The 21,935-nt window shown below is 56.0% G+C and overlaps 1 protein-coding gene across 1 annotated transcript in view; it reads right to left on the reverse strand.

Annotated features, from left to right (window-relative positions):
* The window catches only part of ASIC1 (acid sensing ion channel subunit 1), a 41,292-nt gene that overhangs the window by 829 nt on the left and 18,528 nt on the right, over nt 1-21,935 (reverse strand). The window contains exons 2-10 of the mRNA XM_021704848.2: nt 20,263-20,640; nt 19,413-19,608; nt 3,391-3,541; nt 2,636-2,763; nt 2,203-2,353; nt 1,762-1,818; nt 1,165-1,318; nt 638-729; nt 47-126 (exon numbers count right to left, since the gene is read on the reverse strand). Of these exons, the coding sequence (XP_021560523.1) occupies nt 47-126; nt 638-729; nt 1,165-1,318; nt 1,762-1,818; nt 2,203-2,353; nt 2,636-2,763; nt 3,391-3,541; nt 19,413-19,608; nt 20,263-20,624 (1,371 nt within the window). The 5' untranslated portion in view covers nt 20,625-20,640. The remainder of the gene's footprint in view (nt 1-46; nt 127-637; nt 730-1,164; nt 1,319-1,761; nt 1,819-2,202; nt 2,354-2,635; nt 2,764-3,390; nt 3,542-19,412; nt 19,609-20,262; nt 20,641-21,935) is intronic.

Below are 21,935 nucleotides of genomic sequence, written 5' to 3' on the forward strand. Positions count from 1 at the left end.
CCCCCCCCCCCCCGTGACCCCACCCCAACGCCCCACCCCCGCTTACTTCGTAGGCGTAGTCAAAGAGCTCCAATACCGTGAGGATGCTGGCCCCAATGAACAGCCCCATCTGGCCCCCAATGTCACCTGCAGGGGGGCACGGGGAGGTCAGTGGTGTCAGGACACCTGGAAGCAGCAGAGCTCACTGGGACAGGGGCAGGCAAGTCGTATTTGCAAAAAGATCGACAGCCTTTGTACAGAAGGAGCACAAAGCAGTTCTGGTGGGGTTCTTACTTTCTTCTCTATGTTTTTCTGCATTTTTCTACTTTCCTAAAGCGAACAGATATTATTCAGAAAACATAAAATACCCCAACATTCATTCTCTGGGTAAATTTTCAAAGGCTTATGAAATAGTCCCCCATTCATGCCCACAGGCCTGTCTCTTCCACTTTGCCCTAAGAGAAGGTTCAGCCCCCTCCTCCCACTACATACCAAGACAACAGTGTTTGGGGAAAGGCCCTGGGTGGCGGGGCGGGGGGGCGGGGAATGGCAGGGGAGGAAGGAACGTGTGGGACAGAGGTGGGCAGCCTGCTTTGGGTGGTAGGGTGTCGCACCATGCCCATGGCATGGGAAGGGGATAGTGCCGAGAGCAGCTCACCCAGGAGCCCTGCAATTTCATAGGCCTTCTTCTGCTCAATAGTCTCATAGTTGAGGACTTCAAAGAAAATGTCCAGCACCAGGATGTTCTCCCTGCAAAGGGGTTGGGGGAGGAGACCTAGGTTCAGGTCACATCTCTGTCCCTCACTGGCTAGATGACCTTAGCAAGTTACCCTCTCTGAATCTGTCTCTGCATCCATAAAATGAGATGTTGATGGCGGTACCTGTCTTGTAGAATTGTCGTGAGGATCAAATGTGATGGCAAAAATGAAAAGATGCTCTGCACACTGGCAGGCGTGGAGTGATCCCAGTTACAGCAGTGAAGATGAAGATACAGAATGAAGCACCAAAGAGAGGTGCTTCCTTTGCTTGTTCCAACTTGATCTGCCCTCCATGCCCACCCCAGACTCTTTGGTTGTCTTCCCCTTGTCATCTCCAACTCCTCCTGTCTGCCGGCCCCTCAAAGCCCGCTCATACCCTTTACGGTCCCAGCCCAAGGGCCCTGCCCTGCACAGTCAGAGCCCTTACCCTATGTACTGCTCAGACTTGTTGAACTTCTTGGCCAGGTACTTGGCTGATGCTTTGCTGGGGATCTTGACCATGGACAGCTCCTTGCCATAGCGGGTTAGGTTGCAGGGCATTTCACACACACAGTACTCCTGGTCCTTCTCCACCAGGAAGTCTGTGCTCGACCAGGCGAGAGGCACTAGCTGAGTGGTGCCCTTCAGCCAGCACCTTCCTAACATGAACATTCTGGCCCTGTCCAAAGGAAACCTGGGCCCCTTTCTCTTTTTCTGACCTGTCCTTCACCTCAGCCCTGTGCCTGCCCTGTGCCCACCTTGTGCTCCCCATGGGTATTTCTCAATCCTATATCTCATTGCCTCAGGGCCCTCGGGGGTCAAGCAGCTGAGATGCTGATGAGAGAGGGCCCCTCCCAGGTACTCCTGCTCATTTTTCAGAGGGGCCTTTAGAGATGCTATTCCCAGCTTTGCTAAAGTCAGACATAAGAGAGTTCAAGTGAAGCCTGATCCAGGAGTTACTTGAAGCTTCTGGGAACTTGGTCTGAAACCCCTATGCATGTGGCTCCTTCCTTCCCCCAGACTGCCCCAAGGCAGGGGTGCTCACCCAGAGCAGGATCCGCACACTCCTTGTACTGTTCTGGAGTGCAGTATGGGGCATCCCCTAACAGAGGAGAAAAGACAGTGGTGCAGGATGGAGATTAAAGGGTCTTGTGATGATGGTGGTACCAAGAGCCTAGAAACTGGAAGATGGGAGTGGGCTGGAGGGCAGGACTAGCTAGCCCCCAGCGTGTTCTGCAGGTGACCCACCCCACAGTCCATCCCTCCTAGACCCCTTCCCGCACGTTTCTGTGGGTACAGGCAGGAATTGAGGTGAGAGGGACAAGAGCTTTAGGGGTATGGAATGGGGTTAGAACTGGGCTGGGGAGAAGGCATTTAATCTTGCTTCCGTGTTGGCAGGAGGTTGATATGCGTGGGGAGCTGGTGAGGGGCAGTGCAGTGCAGGCTGAGGGGCCCCAAGATCGTGTCTGGCGCTTTGGGGCCTGACCTGGCATGTGCACCATACGACAGTTACAGTTCTCCACCAGGTAGCGTGTCTCACAGTCGATGCGGCAGGCAGTAATGCTGTAGGAGTCGAAGAAATCCGAGTCCATGGTAACAGCTTTGCAGGTGCCCCAGGGCGGGGGCAGGTAGATGAGCTGCTGGGAGAGCCGGGGAGCTGGGGGGTGTGGGGACTTCTCCCCGAGTCACCTTGATGGACTTCTCTGACAAGACGCAGAGCTCGGGAGTCCTGCTCCCTGTCCCTCCGCAGACTCTGAGGGTCTCACAGTTTACAGAGCATTCCTGTTCATTCATGCTGCTCACTCATCAGATCGGTACCCAGGCCCTAGCTCACCCGTCCCTCCTGTATTGATTACCCACCACTCCATCTCGATCCCTCAACACCCCACCCTGGGACCAGCCTCCTGTGGCCCTCTCACCCGCTGCTCCTGGCAGGACACAAAGGTCTGGAACCCAGGGGCCACACCAAAGCCCAGCTGGTCGATGAAGGGAGGTTCATCCTGACTGTGGATCTGCACTTTGATGCCCGCTTCGAAGGACGTCTCATCTATGGGAATGAGGGGCAGGGGGTGGATTGGGAGGGCTTCTGACTCCCTAACCTCCTTCAGAGCTGGGGCCATGCTACCTCTCCTAGGGATAAGCACAGTGCACACTGGGACACTGGGGGAGGGGTTAATCTATAGGGGCCCTAGCCCATCCCCAGCCTCCTTCCCGGTTCGCTAGCTCCATGCTGCCCCGATGAACCTTGTATCCTACATACTTTTCTTACCTGGCTTCGGCTGTGCATCTTGGTGTTTCCAATTCTTTCCCAGACACTCTCTATTTCTCTCCCTCCTCATCTCCCTTCTCCCTAGCTTTCTCAACCCCAAGGTCCCCTGAGACCAGACTGACGGCAGGCAGCCCAAGAAGAGAGGGAGTTATTTATAGAGCGAGTGGCGGCTACTGGTGGAAAGGGATGGCTGGTTACCTTGGAGAGTAACTGAGCCAGGAAGGGGGAGCTAGAGAACTGTGAGGGTGGCTGTCAGGTAGAGTCGGAGATGGAGATGGCAAGATGCTGGGAGGAAGGGAGGAGAGCCTGAGTCCTGCCTCAGGTCCCACAGTGGATCTCAGGAGTCCCCTGGTGGAGGCTGATGGCTAGGGCCATGGGAAGGGGCCCCTGAGAGAAGTGACATACCAGTCTCTCCCCATACAGGCAGGTACTCGTCCTGCTGGATGTCCAGCATGATCTCCAGCCCATTGCCAGTCCCACCCTTCATGGTCTTCAGCCGTGGACGCCCATCTCGGCCCGAGTTGAATGTGTAGCATTTGCCATACCGTGTGAAGACCTGGCAAGGGCAGAGTGGAGAGCCTGAGAGTCCTGCCAGCACCCCCTACTTACCAAGGGCTGTCCCCGGACCCCTCTGCTGCTGGAATCTCAACACGCTTCAGGAACGGTCCCTTCTGTGCAGCGCATTCTCCATTTGTCCTCCCTCCTGCTCATTCTCTGCCATTCTTTGCCCTGATATGGGCCCCAGGAAAGCTGATCCCTGTGGGGTGCACTACCTGTGTTCTTCTGCCACTTGGACAGGCTTCGGGTTGGGTTGGCCAACGCGAGCTATCAGTGAGGGATCAGAGGGCAGGAGGGAGCTCTCGATCAGGGTGTGCATCCTTCCCCACCCCTCACCCCTCTGAGAATGCTCTGGCAGTGGTTTCGATCCTCTGAAACTATAGATCCTGCCAGGAGGGCTCCCTGCAAAGCACTGCCGTTCCCCTGTGCCCCTTTAGCCTGTTGGTGACAATTTCCCACTATCACCAGGTGCCTCAGGCCCCTTCAGGCAGAGTTTCCTTCACTCTGCCCACAGCTCTATAAACAGTCCCCTTGTTCGAGTCTTTTCAATTAAACTATCTGAGTGGCAGTCTTCTTCCTGCTGGGACCCTGACATACACACCTCCATCGCCAGGATCCCATCACTGCCATTCTCCCGGTCCCTCCTTGGGACCTTCTCTTCAGGCCCAAGCGCCCAGGGCCTTCTGAGATAGATCTTCTCTTCTCCTGGATTTTGCCCCAGGCATCTGAAATTCTGCTCTCCCCAAGGTCCTTCCCCCAAACCAAGCTAAGCATTTTCATTTTCTCCAGCCATTAGCCCCCATTGTCCTGTCATCACCAGAACCTGAGAGCAGACCCAGTTGCCATCGCAAGGACCATGCTCACCCAAGCCCCAGCTTTGGTACTGGATTTGGTACTGAGCCTCCAGGGCAAGGCACGCTTGGCAATGCTTGTGCAGAACTAAGAGGGCCTCAGAGGAGCTCTCTGCCCTGGGGGCAGTCTTCCCACTCCAGGCCTCGGAGCAGCCCTTATTGGCTCTGATGACAGCCACAGAGGGAAGAGCGAACCAATTCTTTACGGCCCTCTCCCCACAGTTTCTCAGAATGTTTCCAGGTTCCCACAAATGGGGTGAGTGTGCTTTTCCTACAGCCTGATGGTGACAGAGTCCACGAAGTGAGTCAGAAGGTAAGGACAGACATAGCCCAGAGAAAGACAGAGACAGTGTCAGGCCAGACCAGGGCGGTCGGTGGTGTGGGGGGTACTAGTCCCCTTCTCCCTTCCTAGAACAACCTCCGCCCCCATCTAGAAAAGAAAAGGCAAAGTCCACAGATGAGGTAGAGAGGGAACTCCCACGACTCCTAACCCCCCAGCCCGCTACCAGGTTTTGTGGCATTCTGTCACAGGCTCAAAGCACACACCCCTGCCTACCCTTCACCTGGGGGCGTGAGGGACTCAACGTGGCTGAGAACACCAGCCTTGCTTGGGCTGAGCTGTGCTGCGGGCCCACGGACTGCTGCCGCCACCTGGTGGTTCTATGTGAGAAGTGTCTGCTCTACCCTTAGGTCCAGAGAAAGCCAGGTTGACTCCTTCGTTATCCCATGTTCCTCTATTTCCTGGCCTGCCTGAGGCCCAGTGGCCCAAACCTCCAGATCCCTGTCTGCAGTTGGTCCACAACGCACTTATATGATGACACCCACCTGCTCCTGCGCCAGGGCGGAAGTGGGGGACGGGGGGGGGGTAGTGTGTGGGAAGGGAAGGTCTGGCATCTGGCACCTGGAGGGGGTAGAAGAGTCAGGCCAGACAGAACTGGAAGCTGAACTGGGGAGCGGATGGGGTGCCACTTGGTCTCTCAGCAAGGAAGACCCTAAACTCCAGAGTGGGAGGGCAAGCAGGAGGCTGACTCCCCATTGAGGGCTTCCCCAGGGAAGAGGATCCCTGATCACCTAGAGCTGCGGGGAGGGGAAGATTTAGAGGAAGACTGTTATTCTCCCTCAGACAGACAGACAGACGGACACACACGCACACACACGCACACACACACATACACACACTGTAGGAGGAGCACTGAAAGACCAAGTGAGGATGCACTCAAGTCCCTGCTGTGGTCACTACTGGGGGGGGGGGGGGGGGGGCAGAGAGGGGGGGAGGGGGGTGGGGCGGCCCCCCCCGCGCCCCCCCCGGGCGGCCCGGGGGGGGGCCGGTGAGGTGGGGGAGGGGCAGGATGGCCATCAGCCCTGGCCCCAGCCGGTGACGCTCAGGGTGAGCCGTGGCAGACACCCCTGGGGGACGGTGCCAGGCGTGGGCCCCCACTCACCGCCGAGAAGTTGTGAGGGCCACAGGGCCCCCCGCAGTAGGAGCAATAGAGCAGCATGTCCTCCAGCCGGTGGCAGGAGCGATTGTAGAAGCGGTGCAGGTTAAAGGGCTCCCCAGAGAAGGCCTCGGGCCCCGGTGGGGCAAGGGGCACCCCAGGGTCATCACTTTCGTCCAGCCCCAGCATGGGGGCCAGGTAGAGCAAGTCGGGGTAGCTGAGCTGGGACAGGCGCACGGCATTGGTGTTGCAGAGGGTGACGGCCGGGAAGGCCAGCTCCGTGGTGGCCACCTCGTCCAGCAGAGTCACGTGCGGGTAGCTGAGGTAATAGGCGACACGGTCCCCCACCTGGCACAAGAAGGCGCCCAGGGCCAGGACAAAGGCCACTGCCCACAGGGCCTGCCTCGGCCCCGGACCCTCCTCCACGAAGATGTGGCTGGCGCCGTGCAGGGTGCAGCTGTTGGCAAAGGCCACCAAATCCATGGGCGATTCCCCCTCTCTAGGCTCCTTCCTCACTGCCTCCTTTTCCTTCTCTTCTTCCTCCTCTTCTGATTCTGAGTTGTCCCACTGTTGCTGCCGCCGCCGCTGGTGGGGACCCCAAACATCTCCCAAGGGCCCTGGGGCCTCCTCTCCAGAGGAGAAGGACACAGAGCAGAAGATCTGGATGGGCATCTTCTTCAGGGGCTTCCTGGCCCTTGGGGGATTGGCAGGAGAAGGGAGAAGCGGATAGGATCTCGGGCAGAATCCCGCAGGGCCAGCCACCCAGCCCGAGTCAGCCAGGTCCCGGCAGCCCAGACAGCCGGCTGTTCTTCCTCACCGGGGCTTTGGTGGCGGTGTGGCTGAGATGGGGCGGGGCGTGGAGAGGAGGACCTGCCTGCCCAGCCGGGAGGGGGAAGGGAGAGGGCAGGCGTCTGGGCTGATGAATAATGGATGGTAGTGGGAAAGGGAGGCAGATGGAGAGGAGGGGGGCCACAGCCCCTTTCCGGTCACCAGCTCCAGCAGGACAGAGAGGGTGGAAGACAGTGGAAACCATGGAAAAGCCTCAGGGCTCCAGGTGAGATGGGCCCTAGGAGATTCTTCTGCTCCCACAGCCCGGAGCAACAGTCCCTGCCCCTCCCCCATGACGTTCAAGCCTCCCTATCACCCTCCCATCTGCTCCTCAGCATCTCCCTGGGTCTTCCTACCCCAATTCTGGGTCCTCGCCCCCATTCTCATCTGGTGCAGCCGTTCCCTTGAGACCCTGGAGCTCCGTACTCTCTCAGACCTCTAATTCCTCCTTGACTCCCCCTGACTCATAATCTCCCCCGCTCCAGTTATTTCATTGACCACACCCCCACCTTTTCCCAATACACTCCTAAGACCCCAGTTCCCTTTCAGTCACTACCGTGACCCCAATTTACTCTGTTACCGCCTGAACCCTTAATTCCCCTGCAATCATTGCCTTGACCTCCAATTTCCCTCCAGCCAGTCCTTGGCCCCATTTATCCTCCCCTCCCTCCCCTGACCCTGGCTGAGCTTCAAGTCAGCACCCTCCCCCATGCTGAGCTGCACTTAGGTCACCCTCGCCTCCTCCACCTTTCCCTTCTGTGGCTTGGGGGGCAGCCCAGGTTCCATTAGCAGAGGTCTCTCACTGACCACAGACTCAGTTATGGCCAGTTCCCGGCACCAGGGGGGAGGGACCCCGTCTCTTGCAGCTGAAAGGCTTCCTGGCAGATCCCCACTCCCCCTCCCAGCTTGCCCACCCCTCACTGGTCCAGGAGAGGAATTTGAGGAATCCTTTCTGGTAGGTGGAAGAAATTGAGATCAGAGCAATCTGCTAGGTCAGGTGGAGAGTGTCAGGAACCAACCTGGGGTGCCCCGCAGAACCCTCAGCCCTAGCCCTTCTGAGTGTCCCCTTGCCCCCAGTTTACCATTCTCTGACCCCGGGTCCCTGGCCCCTCTGTGCTCTGGTTACTCAGGGCCACTGACTGAGGAACTTGAGCCACCAGTCAAGTCTCCAGGGCCTAGAAGGTGACCTGAGGGGGGGGAGTGTAAGGGAGGGAGGGAGCTAGCGGAAGCATGTTAACCCTTCCTCTGCAGGGCCAGAGACAAAGCAGTGGGGGTCAGATGAGTCTACTTGGGCCTTGCGATTCCTTAACTATCCCACAGCCCCAGTCCCCCTTCCCCTCCTTTTCTCCTCTCCCTCCCTGCTCCTACACCTCTTCCCTTCTGCATTTGCATGTGGGGACCCTGGAGTATGTTGGGGATGGGAGGCAAGATGCCAAGTTCCAGCAGAACTGACTGATGTGGGACCTTTGGCCTCAACTTTGCTGCCAGGGACACAGAGGCCCCAAAAGAAGAGCAGCCTTTGAGATCTGGCTCCTCTCCATCCTTTCCCCATTGCCCTCAGACTGGCCTCCACCTCTTTTGCCTAAACATTGGCCTGCCTGGTCTCCCTAACTCCCTGCCTCCCTACAGTTTCTCCCCACTTTATATAATTCTGTATGTAATTCTGACCGTTCTCCAGCCCTGAGACCTTCTTCACTCCTTAGTGCCTCTTGGTGAAATCACCCCCATCTCAGGTAAAGTTATGTGAGGCCTTTGCAATTTACCTTCCAGCCTCCCTTCCCCACCCCTCCACAGCAGTTTAGCCTCTAGCCACCATGCCCTTCTCCCATTCTTCAGACCCGCTAGGCTCATCCACAGCTCCATGCCTTCCCTGGACTCCATCTGGAGAATTTCTCCTCATTTTTCAAGACCTTGCTCACACATTACCTCCTCCAAGAAGCCTTCCCTGACTGCACAGGGCATAGTGAGTACCCACCCAGGAAATAGAATGAAGGGCCCAATTCTGCTCAAGTCCCTTCAGGCATGAGTAGTAACCAATAGCTCCTTGAGGACAGAGACTATGAGAATGAAAGAGCAAGACGCAGGGACCATGTGAAGAAACTAGAACCAAGGAAGACCAGAACACCCAGGGCAACCAGCGAGGTCACTGCAGAGATGAGGAGAGAGATAAACCCTCATCCCACTTCCAGCTGTTGTCCTCAGGCTTCTTCTGCATGAACTCAGGGGTTCCTTTTATGTTTCCGGCCCTGTGTGCATTTGCTTCCCCCCTACCAGACCTCAGCTCTCAGAGGGCTCTGCACGTCAACAGGCTGTGTTTCAGAGGTAAGTTCTAGGCCTGGCCTGGGGGTGGGGAGGCTGCAGCTACCCATGTGTTCCACACCCACTAGAGGGCACTGTTCCCCGCCTTCAGACTTCCTGGGAGGGGAAGCAGATTAGACCTCCAGAGGGAAGAAACTAAGGCAGGGGACACTTCCACCACGCGGCTTCACTAGACAGAAGGACATGCACACACAGAGAAGCTTCAGAGGACAGCGCATCCAGGATGGCAGGACCCGTCTTCCCCCACACCAACACAAAAACCCACACTGCACACCTACACATCGCCACACACAGCTCCCTTGTGGGGCAACAAACACACACACACACACACACACACACACACACCCCAACTGCAGTTCCTCCCTCCTCTAACATCCTCTCCCGCCTCATCTTGTTCCAGTAGACCAATCCAAACTTTTCACAGTAATGGGAGGTAAGGACAGTCTCAAGCATCACATGCAGACCCGCAAGCACACAGAGGCCCCAGGAGAAGTGGCCGAGCAGACACCCATGCAGGACAACACCCACTTCTGAACCCTCTGTCCAAGGAGGCAAGCTTTCCCCCGGTCAATCCCTACCCAGTACCGCTCTCAAACTGTGTGTGGCAACTCAGTGGTTTCTGACTTTCTCCGCATCCCTTTCTAAACACACCTCCCCACCCCCCGCCCCGCTGCTGCCAACATCTGTAAAATGTTTCATGCTTTTCAGTGGCTATCTCATGGGATCCTTATACAACCTAGTGAAATAAGCAGGTTTGAGTAACCTCACCCCCATTTGACAAATGAGGAAACTGAGGCACAGTGACCTGTTCAAGTTTCATGGAGAGCAAGTGGTGGGCATGAGATTAGAATTAGATCATCCCCTTGCAAATCCCTCCTTTATTCTTTCATTTACTCATCAACTATTTCCTGAGTGTCTATGTGCTGAGGACACATGAAGAATATACAATGGACTGGGATCCTGCCCTTGTGGAGCTTACTGTCTAATGGGGGAGACAGACACCATTTTCTAAAAATTGCACAAGTGAATATTTAATTGAAAATCATGGTAAGTGCTATGAAAAGATAATTTGGCTCTATGGGAGGGAGTGACAGAAGGATCTGACCCATCCTAGGGAATCAAAGCAGGTTTCTCTGAGGAAGTGATGCTTGAATTGTGATCTAAAGAATAATGAGAATAAGGAGGAGTAATTACGTCTGTATGAGGTGGGGTGGGGGAATATTCCAGAGGGCAGAGTCATGCAAAGGCCCTGAAGACCCCAGGTGGATTGGGTGGAGAGCTCAGAGGAGGAGAATATAGCCGGAGAGCCAGAGCGGGATAAGAACAGGCTGGATAAACAGGCAGGACCCAGACCCCTCCGGGGCCTTGAAGGTCACAGCAAAGATTCTGGTCCAAGGACAATAGGAAGTGCACCATGGAAGGGTTTCAAGTGATCAGAGCAGTGTTTTGAAGAGACAACTTGGGAACAGCCAGAGGAGGTGCTGGAAGACCTGTCAGGAAACCATCGCAGGGTGTAGGTGAGACAGGGAGTGGACCGGCTTGGAATGGGGTGATAGGGTGGAGATGTTTAGGAGCCAAGAGTGGCAGATCCCGTTAAGGGAGGTGAGGGAGATGGAATGTAGGGATGCTTGCTAGTTTGCATAAGTGGCTGAATGGTGGGGTGGCTCACTAGGCCAGGAACACAAGGAAAGGACTAGTTTGGGAGATAAGATGTTGAATTTGGCTTTGCACATGCTGGGTTTTTCGAGCCTCGGGGACATCCAAGTGGAGATGTGAAGAGGGAGATTGGCCACCGGCGCAGAGGCTGGGAGGAAAGAGCCGGACAGAAGCACACATCTGGCCTGCCAGGGTCTAGATGCTGACTGGAGTCATGAGTGAAGACAAGATGGCCCAAGGATAGAAAGTCGAAAGGAAGGAAGGAAGGGAGGGAGGGAGGGAGGGAGGGAGGGAAAGAGATCGAGCTTGATTTGTCTATATCCACCAAAGCCAAACAGAATCCCAACCTGTGACTTAACCACAGCCCCTAGTTATATACCCAAAATATGAGTACATAGAACAACCAGAAAACATAAGCAAGAATGTTCATGGTAGCTTTATTTATAACAGCCAAAAAACTAGTAACAACCCAAACGTCTAGCAAGAGTAGAATGGACAAATACATTTTGGTTTATTTATATAATGAGATACTACACAGCATTGACAAAGCGCTAACTACCACCACACAAAATGAGACAATCTCAGAGACAAAATCCTAAGCAAAAGAGACAGGCACAAAAGTGTGCATACTGTATGGAGGATACTGTACTCTAGGAACTTCAAAACAGGTGGAACTTATCTGTACTGACAGAAGTCAGAATAATGGTTAACTCTTGTGGGGTAGTATTGACCAGGAAGGGGCCCAAAGGAACTTTCTGGGGTGTTGGAAATCTTTTACACTTTTTTTTTCTTTTTTGAGAGAGAAAGTGTGCGATGAGCGGGGTTGAGGGTAGGGGCAGAGGGAGAGGGAGAGAGAGAATCTCAAGCAGACTCTGTGCTGAGCACGGAGCCAGACGCAGGGCTCGATCTCATGACCCTGAGATCATGACCTGAGCTGAAATCGAGAGTTGGACGCTTGATTGAGCCACGCAGGCACCCCAGGAAAGAACAGTTTAAAAAAGAGGAGGTGGTCAACCATTTTGAATGTTGAGAGATTAAGAATAAAAAATGTTTGCAGGATCTGGCCACATGGAGGTCGCTGGTGGCCTTAGCTCTAACCGTTTTGGTGGAGTGCTGGGGGTGGGCAGAAGGCAGCCTGAAGTGGATTGGACAGTGAGTTTGAGATGAGACAATGAAGACAGTGGAATATATATATATATCATTTTTCAGAATTTTGTCCGGGAAAGGAAATGGGGGGGAGGGGCTGGAGGGAGCTGTGGAGTTGAGATACCTTTGGTTTTTGGTTTTTGGTTTTTATGTTAACCTCAACCCTGATGCATAGTAAGTGCTCAATAAATGTTAGCTGTCGTTGTAGCTATATACTTCAAGATGAGAGAATCTTAAGCATGTTTCAGTGTCAACAGGTAGATTCCACTGGAAAGGGACAGACTGACTGTAGACAAGGGAGAGGCAGAATCTTTAGGGTAACATTCCTATACAGGTAGAAGGAGATCAGATGGAAAGATTAGGTTGAGATTTCAGCCTAGAGAGGAGGGATGCTCCCTTCCGAGAAGGGGGAAGGTCTTGGCTGAGGCTTCTATCTTCTCTATGAAGCAGAAGACAAGGTCATCTGCCGAGGGCGCGAGGGGGGCCAGGAAGGGTGGCTGTTTGAAATGAGTGGAGAAGTCTGCAGTAGTCACTGGGGCCAGCAAGGTGACCTGGAAAACAGGGGGTTGCCAGGGGGCATTGCCCACCCATTTCAGGATATTGATCATGAGCACAAGGTGATTTCAAGCTGGCCTGTTGTGTGACCTCCTCTGGCAGAGCCTGGCTGCCCCAGAGCCGCCTGAGGAAAGCCAGTGGTGGGCCATCCATAGGCTTGGGGTTTGGCCAAACGGTGCAGTGAAAAGGCAGAGGAGTCAAAAGGCTTTGGTGTGGCCAGCCCAAGTCTGAGTTCCTTCTCCTTTGCACTCTTGCTTTTGCGTCTTGCCGCCAGCTTCTTTAGAGAGCATGGCAAGCTGGGGGCCGGACACCCTCCTCCCCCTGCTCCACACACCTGCTCCTACAGTCACACACAAAGAAGTTGGACTTCGAAGATCTGAAGTCAAGGTCCCACTCTGGCATTCACCGGCTATGTGACCTTGGGCAAGTCACCCAACCTCTCTGAGCCTCAGTTTCCTCATCTCTCAAGTGAAGATATTAATACCTGCCTGCCTCCCAGAATGAGGAGGATCATGAGCTAAAGTAAAGGGAATTTGTAAATTGCAAAGCACGACTGGAAGAGATGATTAATTTTGCTGGTATGTACTCTGCATGCGACCAGAGGTTTGCCTGCACACAGGTTCCCTCCCACAACCGCACTAAGTGAGCTGCGTACGCCCCCAAGCACATCCACACACGTCCACTACACACCCTAATCCACATCCACGTTCCTGCACACTCGGGGCATACATGCAGTGAGCGTGTCACAGGAAGGCTGAGTCGGCCGCTGTCCATGGTCAGGGCCACTGCAGCAGTCTCACCCCAGGGAGGTCCCCAGCCTGGCTGGCTGATGCAACGCATCAATTAGAGATGCACACACTAAGCTACATGGCCCAACCTCTCAGCCCCCTCCCCGCCGGGACTGCAGCCATGTCAAGGGGGTGCGGGTGAGAGGGGTGGGAAGGGTTTTCTTTCCAAGAACTCACAGTAGCTCAGAAAAACTACCACTTGCCCTCCCTCTCCCCCGGGAGTGGCCTTGGAGAGCCTGGGGTGGCAGAGTCTCTCCCCTTACAGTTTCTTAAGGGAACTTCCCCTCTAGGTGAATGCACAGCTGTTTCGTGCTCATTTTACAGTTTTCCATGAGGAAGATGTCTGATCCATGTGTCTGGGAAAGTCCGTACCGCACAGCCATTCCATGCATGGGCCAGGACGGGCTTAGCCAGAGAGTCCCAGAGGCGGGAGGAGGGGCTACCCCTTGGCAAAGAATCATTTAGCCATCTATTTAGGGCCTCCTTACCTCACAGGAAATTGTGCCTAGAAGCCAGATGGAACTATGCCTAAAATAGAACCCAGGGGGTCCCAGGGTCCAGCCGCATCCTCCGCCAGAACTAGGCACCACTTCTCAGTCTTGCTGTCTGCTTCCCAGTTTTGCCTCCCAGAATCCCCACACAAGGGTCCTGACTGGAAGGTTCTCGGCCCGAGGTTAGAAGCTCCCGGAGCTGCCACCTCAGACTTCCAGTGCTGGCAGGCTTGTGCTCCAGGGGCCTTGCCAACGGCAGGCAATGACCCCTGCTGGACAGCGGTGGGCCGCGCACCTGCTGCGGGAGGACAGCCCGGCGGAGATGCCCCACAGTCTATAAAACTGGAGTTTCTGAATAGCTGAGCTGGGCTGGGGAGATTGGAAGGACTCCACCTAGAAGTCCAGGGTCCTGTGCTACCTGGCACGTGACTCCCTGTTCCCTGCGGCTGCCTTTGTTACCATCCCCACCGCTCAGCTCAGAGCCTCCCTGGGAACCGCACTTCACTCTAAGCTCCCTGAGGGCAGGAACCGGGTCTGTCTGTTCGCCCCTACACTCTGGCGCCCAGCGCGGGGCCTGGCACTTCGAAGGGGCTCTGTCACAAGAAGGAACCAAGCGGACCTTTGCGTTTCCAACAACCCGGCTCTCCCACATCATGCCACCTCTCCCCCAGAACTGAAATTGCCTTCCACAAAGTCGAAGCATGCTCAGAAGCAACCTCCACCCACAGCAAAAACGTGGGACCTCTCGGCGGGCCTCCCCCCTGCTTCTTGGACACACACCAGGTGCAGCAGTGACCATACCTTTGAGTTTTCCGCAGGCTGGGGCAGGAGAAAGGCCCAAGGCTTGGAAGCACTCCTCCTCCCCACCCCTGCATTTCCGATGCTGCCCTCAGAGGCATTTAGTTACTTACATCAATTCCCTATTACTTTAGCCAGCAGCCCGGAGATCAATTAACTGAGAGTAGCCTCTTAGCTAACTGCAGTCTGGGAGAGAGGTGGAGTCCAGAACGGCAGGGGAGGAAGGAAGGAAGGAGAGGGAGAGGAGGTGAGAGAGAGGAAACTACGTTATCCAAAGGATGCTGGTGTGTATAGGTGTATGAGAGAGAGAGACAGAAAGGGAGAGAGAGAGAGAGAGAGACCCCACCTGGGTCCCCTGGATTCTTGCAACTGGCTCCACTCCAGTCTCCTCCCTCCAACCTCAGGTACTTCGGAGGGAGAGAGAGAAAGGAAGGATAAGTCTGGAAGGTTAACCTCTGCACTCCAGCCTCTCTTCTGTCCCGCTGCAATCTGTGCATGCTCCCCTTCCTGCCTACCCCCTCGCCCCCCTGCACAAAGACCACTAGGCCTCTGCCCCTGGGCAGGGTGCCTCAGGACCCTCCTGCTCTCTACAGCAGTCTGGGCAGCCTTTTCCTTCAGCAGCCCCTCCACTCGCTGCTAGCTGGAGGGAAGAGACCCAGGTAGTGAGGCTGGGCCCTCCCCAGGGACTCCTGGTTTGAGCTGCTATGGGGTGGGAGGTGGGCGAGGCAAGCTAGGGTGTGTGGGTGTGAGGGGTGTCAGTGAAGGAGCAGAGCTAAGTCGGGGATAAGGAAGCCCTCATGCTGGCCTGGCTCCCTCTGGGACCTGCCATCCCTGGCTCAGCTTGCTTTAAGATGGCCTCTCCCACCCCTCTCCAGGTCCCAGGATCACCCACCTACACCCACTGCTTCTATCAGCTTCTCATCCCTGTAGATGCTCCAGAAGAGTCCTGTGCCCCTCCAGAACCTTCAGGGGATTTCCGTGCCCACCCCCCTCACTCCATCTCTCCTCTAGGGAATTCCTGCCTCCACTCCAGGGTCCTGGGGGGACTCCTATGGACCCCCTCAAGGATTCGTGTCCCCTATCCCTTGTCCCCCAATTCCACCCCCTCGTGAGAGAGAATACTGTCTCCACTGCAGACCCACCCCCAAGATTTCCATTTTCTGCCCTCCCCTTCCTTCTCTTGCAGGGTCCAGAAATTAATTCCCCGCTCTCTCTCGCCCAGGCAAAGGCTCTGGGTCTCAGCTGGAGGAGGAGGATGGCACAGGGCTGACTGGGCAGCCATCTGCCAGCCCCCTCCCCTTGGGGCTGCTCAGCATTCCAGCCACATAGGCGCTCCCACTGCCAGGGACAGATAAGGTGCAGCTGGAGGCTGGCACCAGCTGCGACTGTGCTCACTCCCTCCGGCCCCCACCCAGACACGGGCACACAGCTGCGCCCCTGGTCCCCCTCCATGGAGCCCCTGCCCTGCCTTGGCCTGACTGGCCTTGATGTGGGGTGGGAGAGCAGAGCCTCAGACCCGTTGCCCTGGCGACCAAGCATCCCACCTCAAAGGAAAAGAGGTGGCCAGGGAAGAGGGGTCCTTGAGAGTGGGTCGTTGGTTGCTTTTTTGGTAGTTCAAGAGAGAGCTACTAAGGTTGACCCTCTGCCTCTTCAGTCTGAAACCAGTCTCTCCCAGATTTAGCCCAGGTTTCCCATATTTATCCCCACTCTCCCAAGCTGACTCAGCTACAGCTGGTCAAACACTCTGTGACCACCAGTCCATCCCCCTGTGGTTGAGCTGGATTCAGAAGCACATCTGAGGGGGAACACTCATCACTGCAGACCCTTGCCAGAGGAGGGACCAGAATATGCCCCTTCCTATGCCTCCTGAACTGTCCTCCACGAGCAGGGTTCTCACAAGTTGGATGATTTTGGCCCTCGGAAACCCACAGTGGACTTCACATGTACCTGTGCACATTTTATTTTGCAAAAACTTTGAGCCAGGGCTTGGACTTCCAGTTAGAATCTCTGTTTCAAAGCAGCAGAAGATGCCAAGACGGTCTCTCCTAAGCTCTGACCCAACAGGCAAATGTTTTCTGTCAGTGCCACATCTGTCCAGGGGCTAGAAACACACCTTTTGACCTAGCAGAGAATGGCAAGGATGGAGAGGCAGATGTTAACTATTAGACCAAAGGAGAAGAGAGAGAAGGTGGAGCCTGTCTATGCCCCTTGGTACCAGGGAGCTGGAGGAGGGTGCCGGAGTCCTTCTTTTCCCCCACGGAGTTGTCAGACATGGACTCACAACCGAACTCCCATCTGTGTAGGAACATCCATAAAGGCAGAAGTGGTAGAGTTCCTGACGCAGAAACATTGACAGGGAGGTCAATGAGAGAGGGTAGAAGGAGGGGCTGAGAGCCTTGGGTGCAGCCAGATTCCGGGTCAAGTCTTTGACATGGGCTCAAAAACATAAAAAACCTAGTCTTCCCTGACAACCCAGAACCCAGAAATGCCAGTGCTGGGCCTGCCTGCAGGCTACTAGCTCTCATATCTCCCCCCGCCCCAACCTCACGCAAGAGGAAGAACTCAGATTGCTCCAGAACTTTGTGAACCAGCTGTATCTCCATCTGACTACTTAGAATTGTCCCCTCAGATAACATGGGCCAGTCACATTTCAGTATCTCCATTTTCATGAACCTAACATGTCCTAGCATCATCACCTGGAATCTTTCTGGACCTGAGGGACAAATGGAGCCTCAATTAAACACTTTCTATGGACTATTGTGCCCCCACATTATACCTTCTCAGGTTGAGCCAAGTATTCTGCCCTTCATCTAATACTACAAACCATCCAAGCTAATGGGTTTTCTCTTCCTTGCTGCTCCCTTCTGCTGTGTATTGGGTATGCTGCAGAGGAGGAAGGCTCTGCCTTTCACCCTCAGTTAACTTCTACTACTCATTGGTACATAGTTGGTGAGCCTGGGAACCCTCAGGCTCTGGAGAATCCAGGACTTTCCCTGTTTTGAGAAAGGATAAAAGGGAAGTGGTTAATGCATCACCCTATGCTCCCCATCAGCTTGGCTCAGCAAGGAGTATGGTCATGTAACCTTTGTCTGGCAGGATTGACAAAGGCCCACGAAACTGGTCTGCAGAGCAGGGATTAAAGAGATTGGGAATTCTTGTGTAACCTCAGCAGGAAAAAAACAAGCATGACCACGGCTCCAACATTTCTACACAAACAAATGCGGTTCATGCTCCCATAATGCTAGGAGGAAGCAAGCAAGCAGGGGAGAAAATGAGCAGGGAGAAAAGGGAGTCTCTGAGAGCAGAGAATTAGGGGCGGGCATGGATAGCTAGGGGATCCTAGGGGAGACTGGGTTTTCTTTTTTTTTTTTTTTTAAGGATTTTATTTATTTATTCATGAGAGACAGAGGCAGAGCGAGAAGCAGGCTCCACGCGGAGCAGGGAGCCCGATGCGGGACTCGATCCCAGGACCCTGGGATCATGACCTGAGCCGAAGGCAGACGCTTAACCGACTGAGCCACCCAGGCGTCCCGAGACTGGATTTTCAAAGAGCAATCACCAGAACTGGAAGTGAACATGAGGACTGCAGGGTCAGCAACAGTAACAAAAAGAGCACACTAGGTTGGATCTTTACAAGACATGAGTTCTAATCCTGAACCTGTCACTGACCAGCTACTTGAGCTCAGGGAACTCATTCCACCTCTCTGTGTCTCAGTTTGTGCATCTGTAAAACAGAGATAATATGGCTATTTATCCAGGGGATTGAAGAAGAGCCTACAAAGCATTCTGAAGAGTTACAAGCATCAGTCTCTCATCTGGTGTTATTTTTCACATCTGGCTTCAGGTCCTTTGGTCCCTTTCCAGCCTCTGTCTGGTTGTAACCTCTCGGGAGCCTGTATGACTTGCCCAGGATCACCTGGCACATGAGATACAAGTCAGTTCCCCTAACCCTCCCTGGGATGCTGGCTTTGAGGCAGCCCCATCTGTGGGGAGTGGTGGGTGGGTCTGTGGGGCAGCTCCATTCTTTTTTTTTAATATTTATTTGACGGAGAGAGAGAGAGCTCGGGCACATACAAGCAGGGGGAGTAGCAGGCAGAAGGAGAGGGAGAAGCCGGCACCCCGCAGAGCAGGGAGCCCGAGAGTGAGATGCGGGCTCGATCCCAGGACCCTGGGATCATGACCTGAGCCGAAGGCAGATGCTTAACTGACTGAGGGGCATCTCCATTTTAAGAAGCAAAGAGATGAAAAAGAAGAAGAAGAAGAAGAAGAAAAAGAAAAAGAAGAAGAAGAAGAAGCAAAGGGAGCCTCCAGTTCGGCCATCACTATGTACCCCAAATAATCTCTCCTTCCTCAGACACTGGCTCTTGTTGGCCAGGGGGGAACCCAATCAGACAGTATGCATGTGTGTGTGGGAGGGGGTGGCACAGAATTACCTGTCTAGCTATGTGAGAGAAAGCTTCCCTTACTTCCCATGTTTCGCAGTGCTTCTCTAACTTAAATTCAAATCACCTGCTAAAATGCAAATTCTGATTCAGTAGGTCTGGGAAGTGGGGTGGCTCAGTCCCGCAGTTCTTTCAATCTCTCTGGTGATGGTCCTCAGACCTCATTTCAAGTAACAAGGCTGCAGCTTACCCACCACCACGTCCAACTCTGACACCTGTGGCCCAAAAAGTAAGCGTGATGGGGTGGGGGTCGAGCCAAGCTCTGTGTGTGTGTGTGTGTGTGTGTGTGTGTGTGTGAGTGTGTGTGAACCTCTGTGTGTTGTGCACTGAGCGCTCTCTGTCCTGTCATCGTGGTCATGAGGCTGATGCTGAGGCCCTCACACAGAGCAAATGGACCCCTGTGCTGAACCAAGTCCCCTCCTGACAGAAGCAAACCCCAGGGACACACAGCTTCCTCTCCGGAGTAGCAAGCTTGATGGGAGGTCCTCGGGCTCCTAATCCTCTCCTCCTCCTCAGGGGGCAGGACTGACTCCTGCCCCACACCAGGGGACTCACTCACCACCTTGAAGTCTTCAGCGCTGCAGACCTCCCCCCGGAAGTGGCAGGAGAGCAGCATGTCTCGAATGTCGTGCCCCGCGCGGTCGTAGAACTCGCGCATGTTGAAGGGCTTGGGCTTGAAGCTGCGGAAGTTGGCCTTGTCCTGCAGGATCTCCAGCTGCTTTTCATCTGCCATCTGTGTGTCCGGTATCTCATACCTGGAGGCCAGGGGTGAGCGGTGAATGGATCAGCATGACCTTCCGTCCCTGCCTCCATTTGGGCTCCAGGGTCCCATACCCAACCTTGGTGGGGGAGGTGGTGGCAGGGATCCATCTGGGGTCAGCTATCAGCCCCGGGGATCTGGCCTGGGCATAGGCACAGGAGAGCTGGGTGTGTCCAGAGGACCTGCCCCATGGGGTCTGAGAAGCTGTTAGGATGTGCAGTGGCTGCATGGGTAAGGGAGGGGTGGGCAGAGAGATCAAGGCAGGGGCTGTCTTTTATACTACAGTCTCCACCCTTTAAAGATGGTCTGCCCCCAGCCCTCAAGTGAGGAGAAGATCAAGACACACTGGCAGGAAGGTGGCAAAGGTCACTCCAGAGAGGCTGTTGATGTCTCACAGCTCAGGCTGGGTAGGGGCAGAGCTGTTTGGGACTATGCTGCGATCAGAGATAGGGTGCCCTTAATTGCGTTGCTCAGCAGTACCCCGATTCCTTTGCTGTGAGTGGCAGGTTTGGGGGTGCCTGGGAGACAAGACAGGGTGGTCCGGGCTCTATGGTGGGTTTCAAGAGGCAAGCACCTGAGGGGGGTACCCAGGAGCTGGGGTGCATGCAACTCCGGGAGCCCAGCAAGCAGCCAGGTGGGAGCCGCCCACCTGTTGTTGAGCAGGGCCAGCAGCTCCCCAGCGTGGTACAGGTCATTCTTGGAGACTTGGCTGAAGCGGAACTCATTGAGGTTGCACAGCGTGACGGCGGGGAAGGTGAGCTGGGAGGCAGCCACCTCGTCGAGCTTGGTGACGTGGTGGTAATGGAAGTAGTACTGCACCCGCTCGGTGCACACACACAGCAGCACGGCCAGCGAGCCCAGGAAGCACAGGGCCCAGAGCCCCCGCTTCAGAGAGAGCCGCTCGTAGGAGAAGATGTGCGCCAGGCCGTGCAGCGTGGAGCTGCTAGCGAAGGCCTGGATGCTCACCGGCTGGACGCCGCCCGCCTCCTCCTCCTCGGCCTTCAGTTCCATCCTGACCGAGGGGATCCTGGGGAAGGGGGCGGGGAGAGTCTGTTATCCTGAGATAAGAGTACACATGGAGGTCCCTGCAAAGGCGTCCATTCGGGATCCCCATCGCCAGAGGTCACTGCTTCTGGGGCAGGAGACTTCCCTCGTGTGTGAGCCCAGAGGTGGCTGACCAAGGGACGCACTCCTAGAAAAGGGTTCCTCCAAATGCAGGGGCTCTGGGGTCAGCTCAGGCCAAAAGAATGCTTTCCCAGGCCAGGGGAGACCGCAGTTGTAGACATCCGAGAGCGAGAGGGAAGTCCCAATATTTTTCCACAGGCAGGCACAGGAGTTCCCTCCAGATGTGGGGTCACTCTGGGACAGGAATGTCCACCCCATCCTGGAGACGAAAACTCCCCCAGACGGACAGAACCCAGGGTCAGGAGCTCCTGGCCAAGGATGTCCCCAGGACCGGGCTTTCACCCGGGTAGGCTAAACCTGGGCTAAAAACCCCTCAGGGAGGGGGGGAGGGGCCCAGCCCGAGTCCTCACCTGCGGGCGTCTCCAGTTTTAACCGCGCAGGCTGTGTCTATGTTTGGGGTGGGGGGTGGGGGGTGGAGGGCAGCCCGAGGTGGATGCATGGTGGCGGGGAACGCGGTTCCCTATGACAGCTAGCTGTCCCCGCCCCGGACGCAACCCCCCTCCAGTCCAGCTTCTCGACGCAGCCAGATCCCCTGCTCGGCCCCCGCCCCCCTCCCCAGCCACCGAGCCGCCCCAGCAGCTGGGGAAAGCGAGAGGGGAGGAAAGTCCTGGCTTCGGGGCGCTGGGGAGTCCCGCAGCCAAAGGCGGGGGTATCGGAGACCCACCTGAGGGGGCTTCGGGAACCCGGCAAGCGGCGGCGGGTCCTGGGGCGCGGGGCCGGACGCGGGCTCAGCGCCGAGCCGCGGAGGGGCTCATGGCCCCGAGCGGGAGCCCGCGGCTGCCGCGGCACGCCGCGCAGAGCCCTGCAGGGAGCGGCCCGCCCGGCCCGGCTCGGCTCGGCTCCGTCCGCTCGCCCGCGCGCGCTCGCTCGCTCGCCAGCCTCGGCTCGGTCCGCCCGGGCTCGGCGCGGTGCGCGGTGCTCTCAGCCCCGGGATCTGCAGGGATCCATCGTCCGGCCGGGAGGCGGCGGGAGGGAAGGCGGAGGGGGGAGGGGAGAGGGTGCGCGTGCGCGCCTACGAGTGTCTGCGAGGGTGTCTCTGGGCCGGTGTGCGCGCGGGGCCCCCGGACGCGGGAGCGGGACCGAGGGCTCCCCCCCCTCCACGGCTGCCTCGCCCCCTCCTCCCGGCCGCTCTCCGCG

Source organism: Neomonachus schauinslandi, chromosome 5 (genome assembly GCF_002201575.2).
Source record: "Neomonachus schauinslandi chromosome 5, ASM220157v2, whole genome shotgun sequence".
Taxonomy (NCBI): Eukaryota; Metazoa; Chordata; class Mammalia; order Carnivora; family Phocidae; genus Neomonachus; species Neomonachus schauinslandi.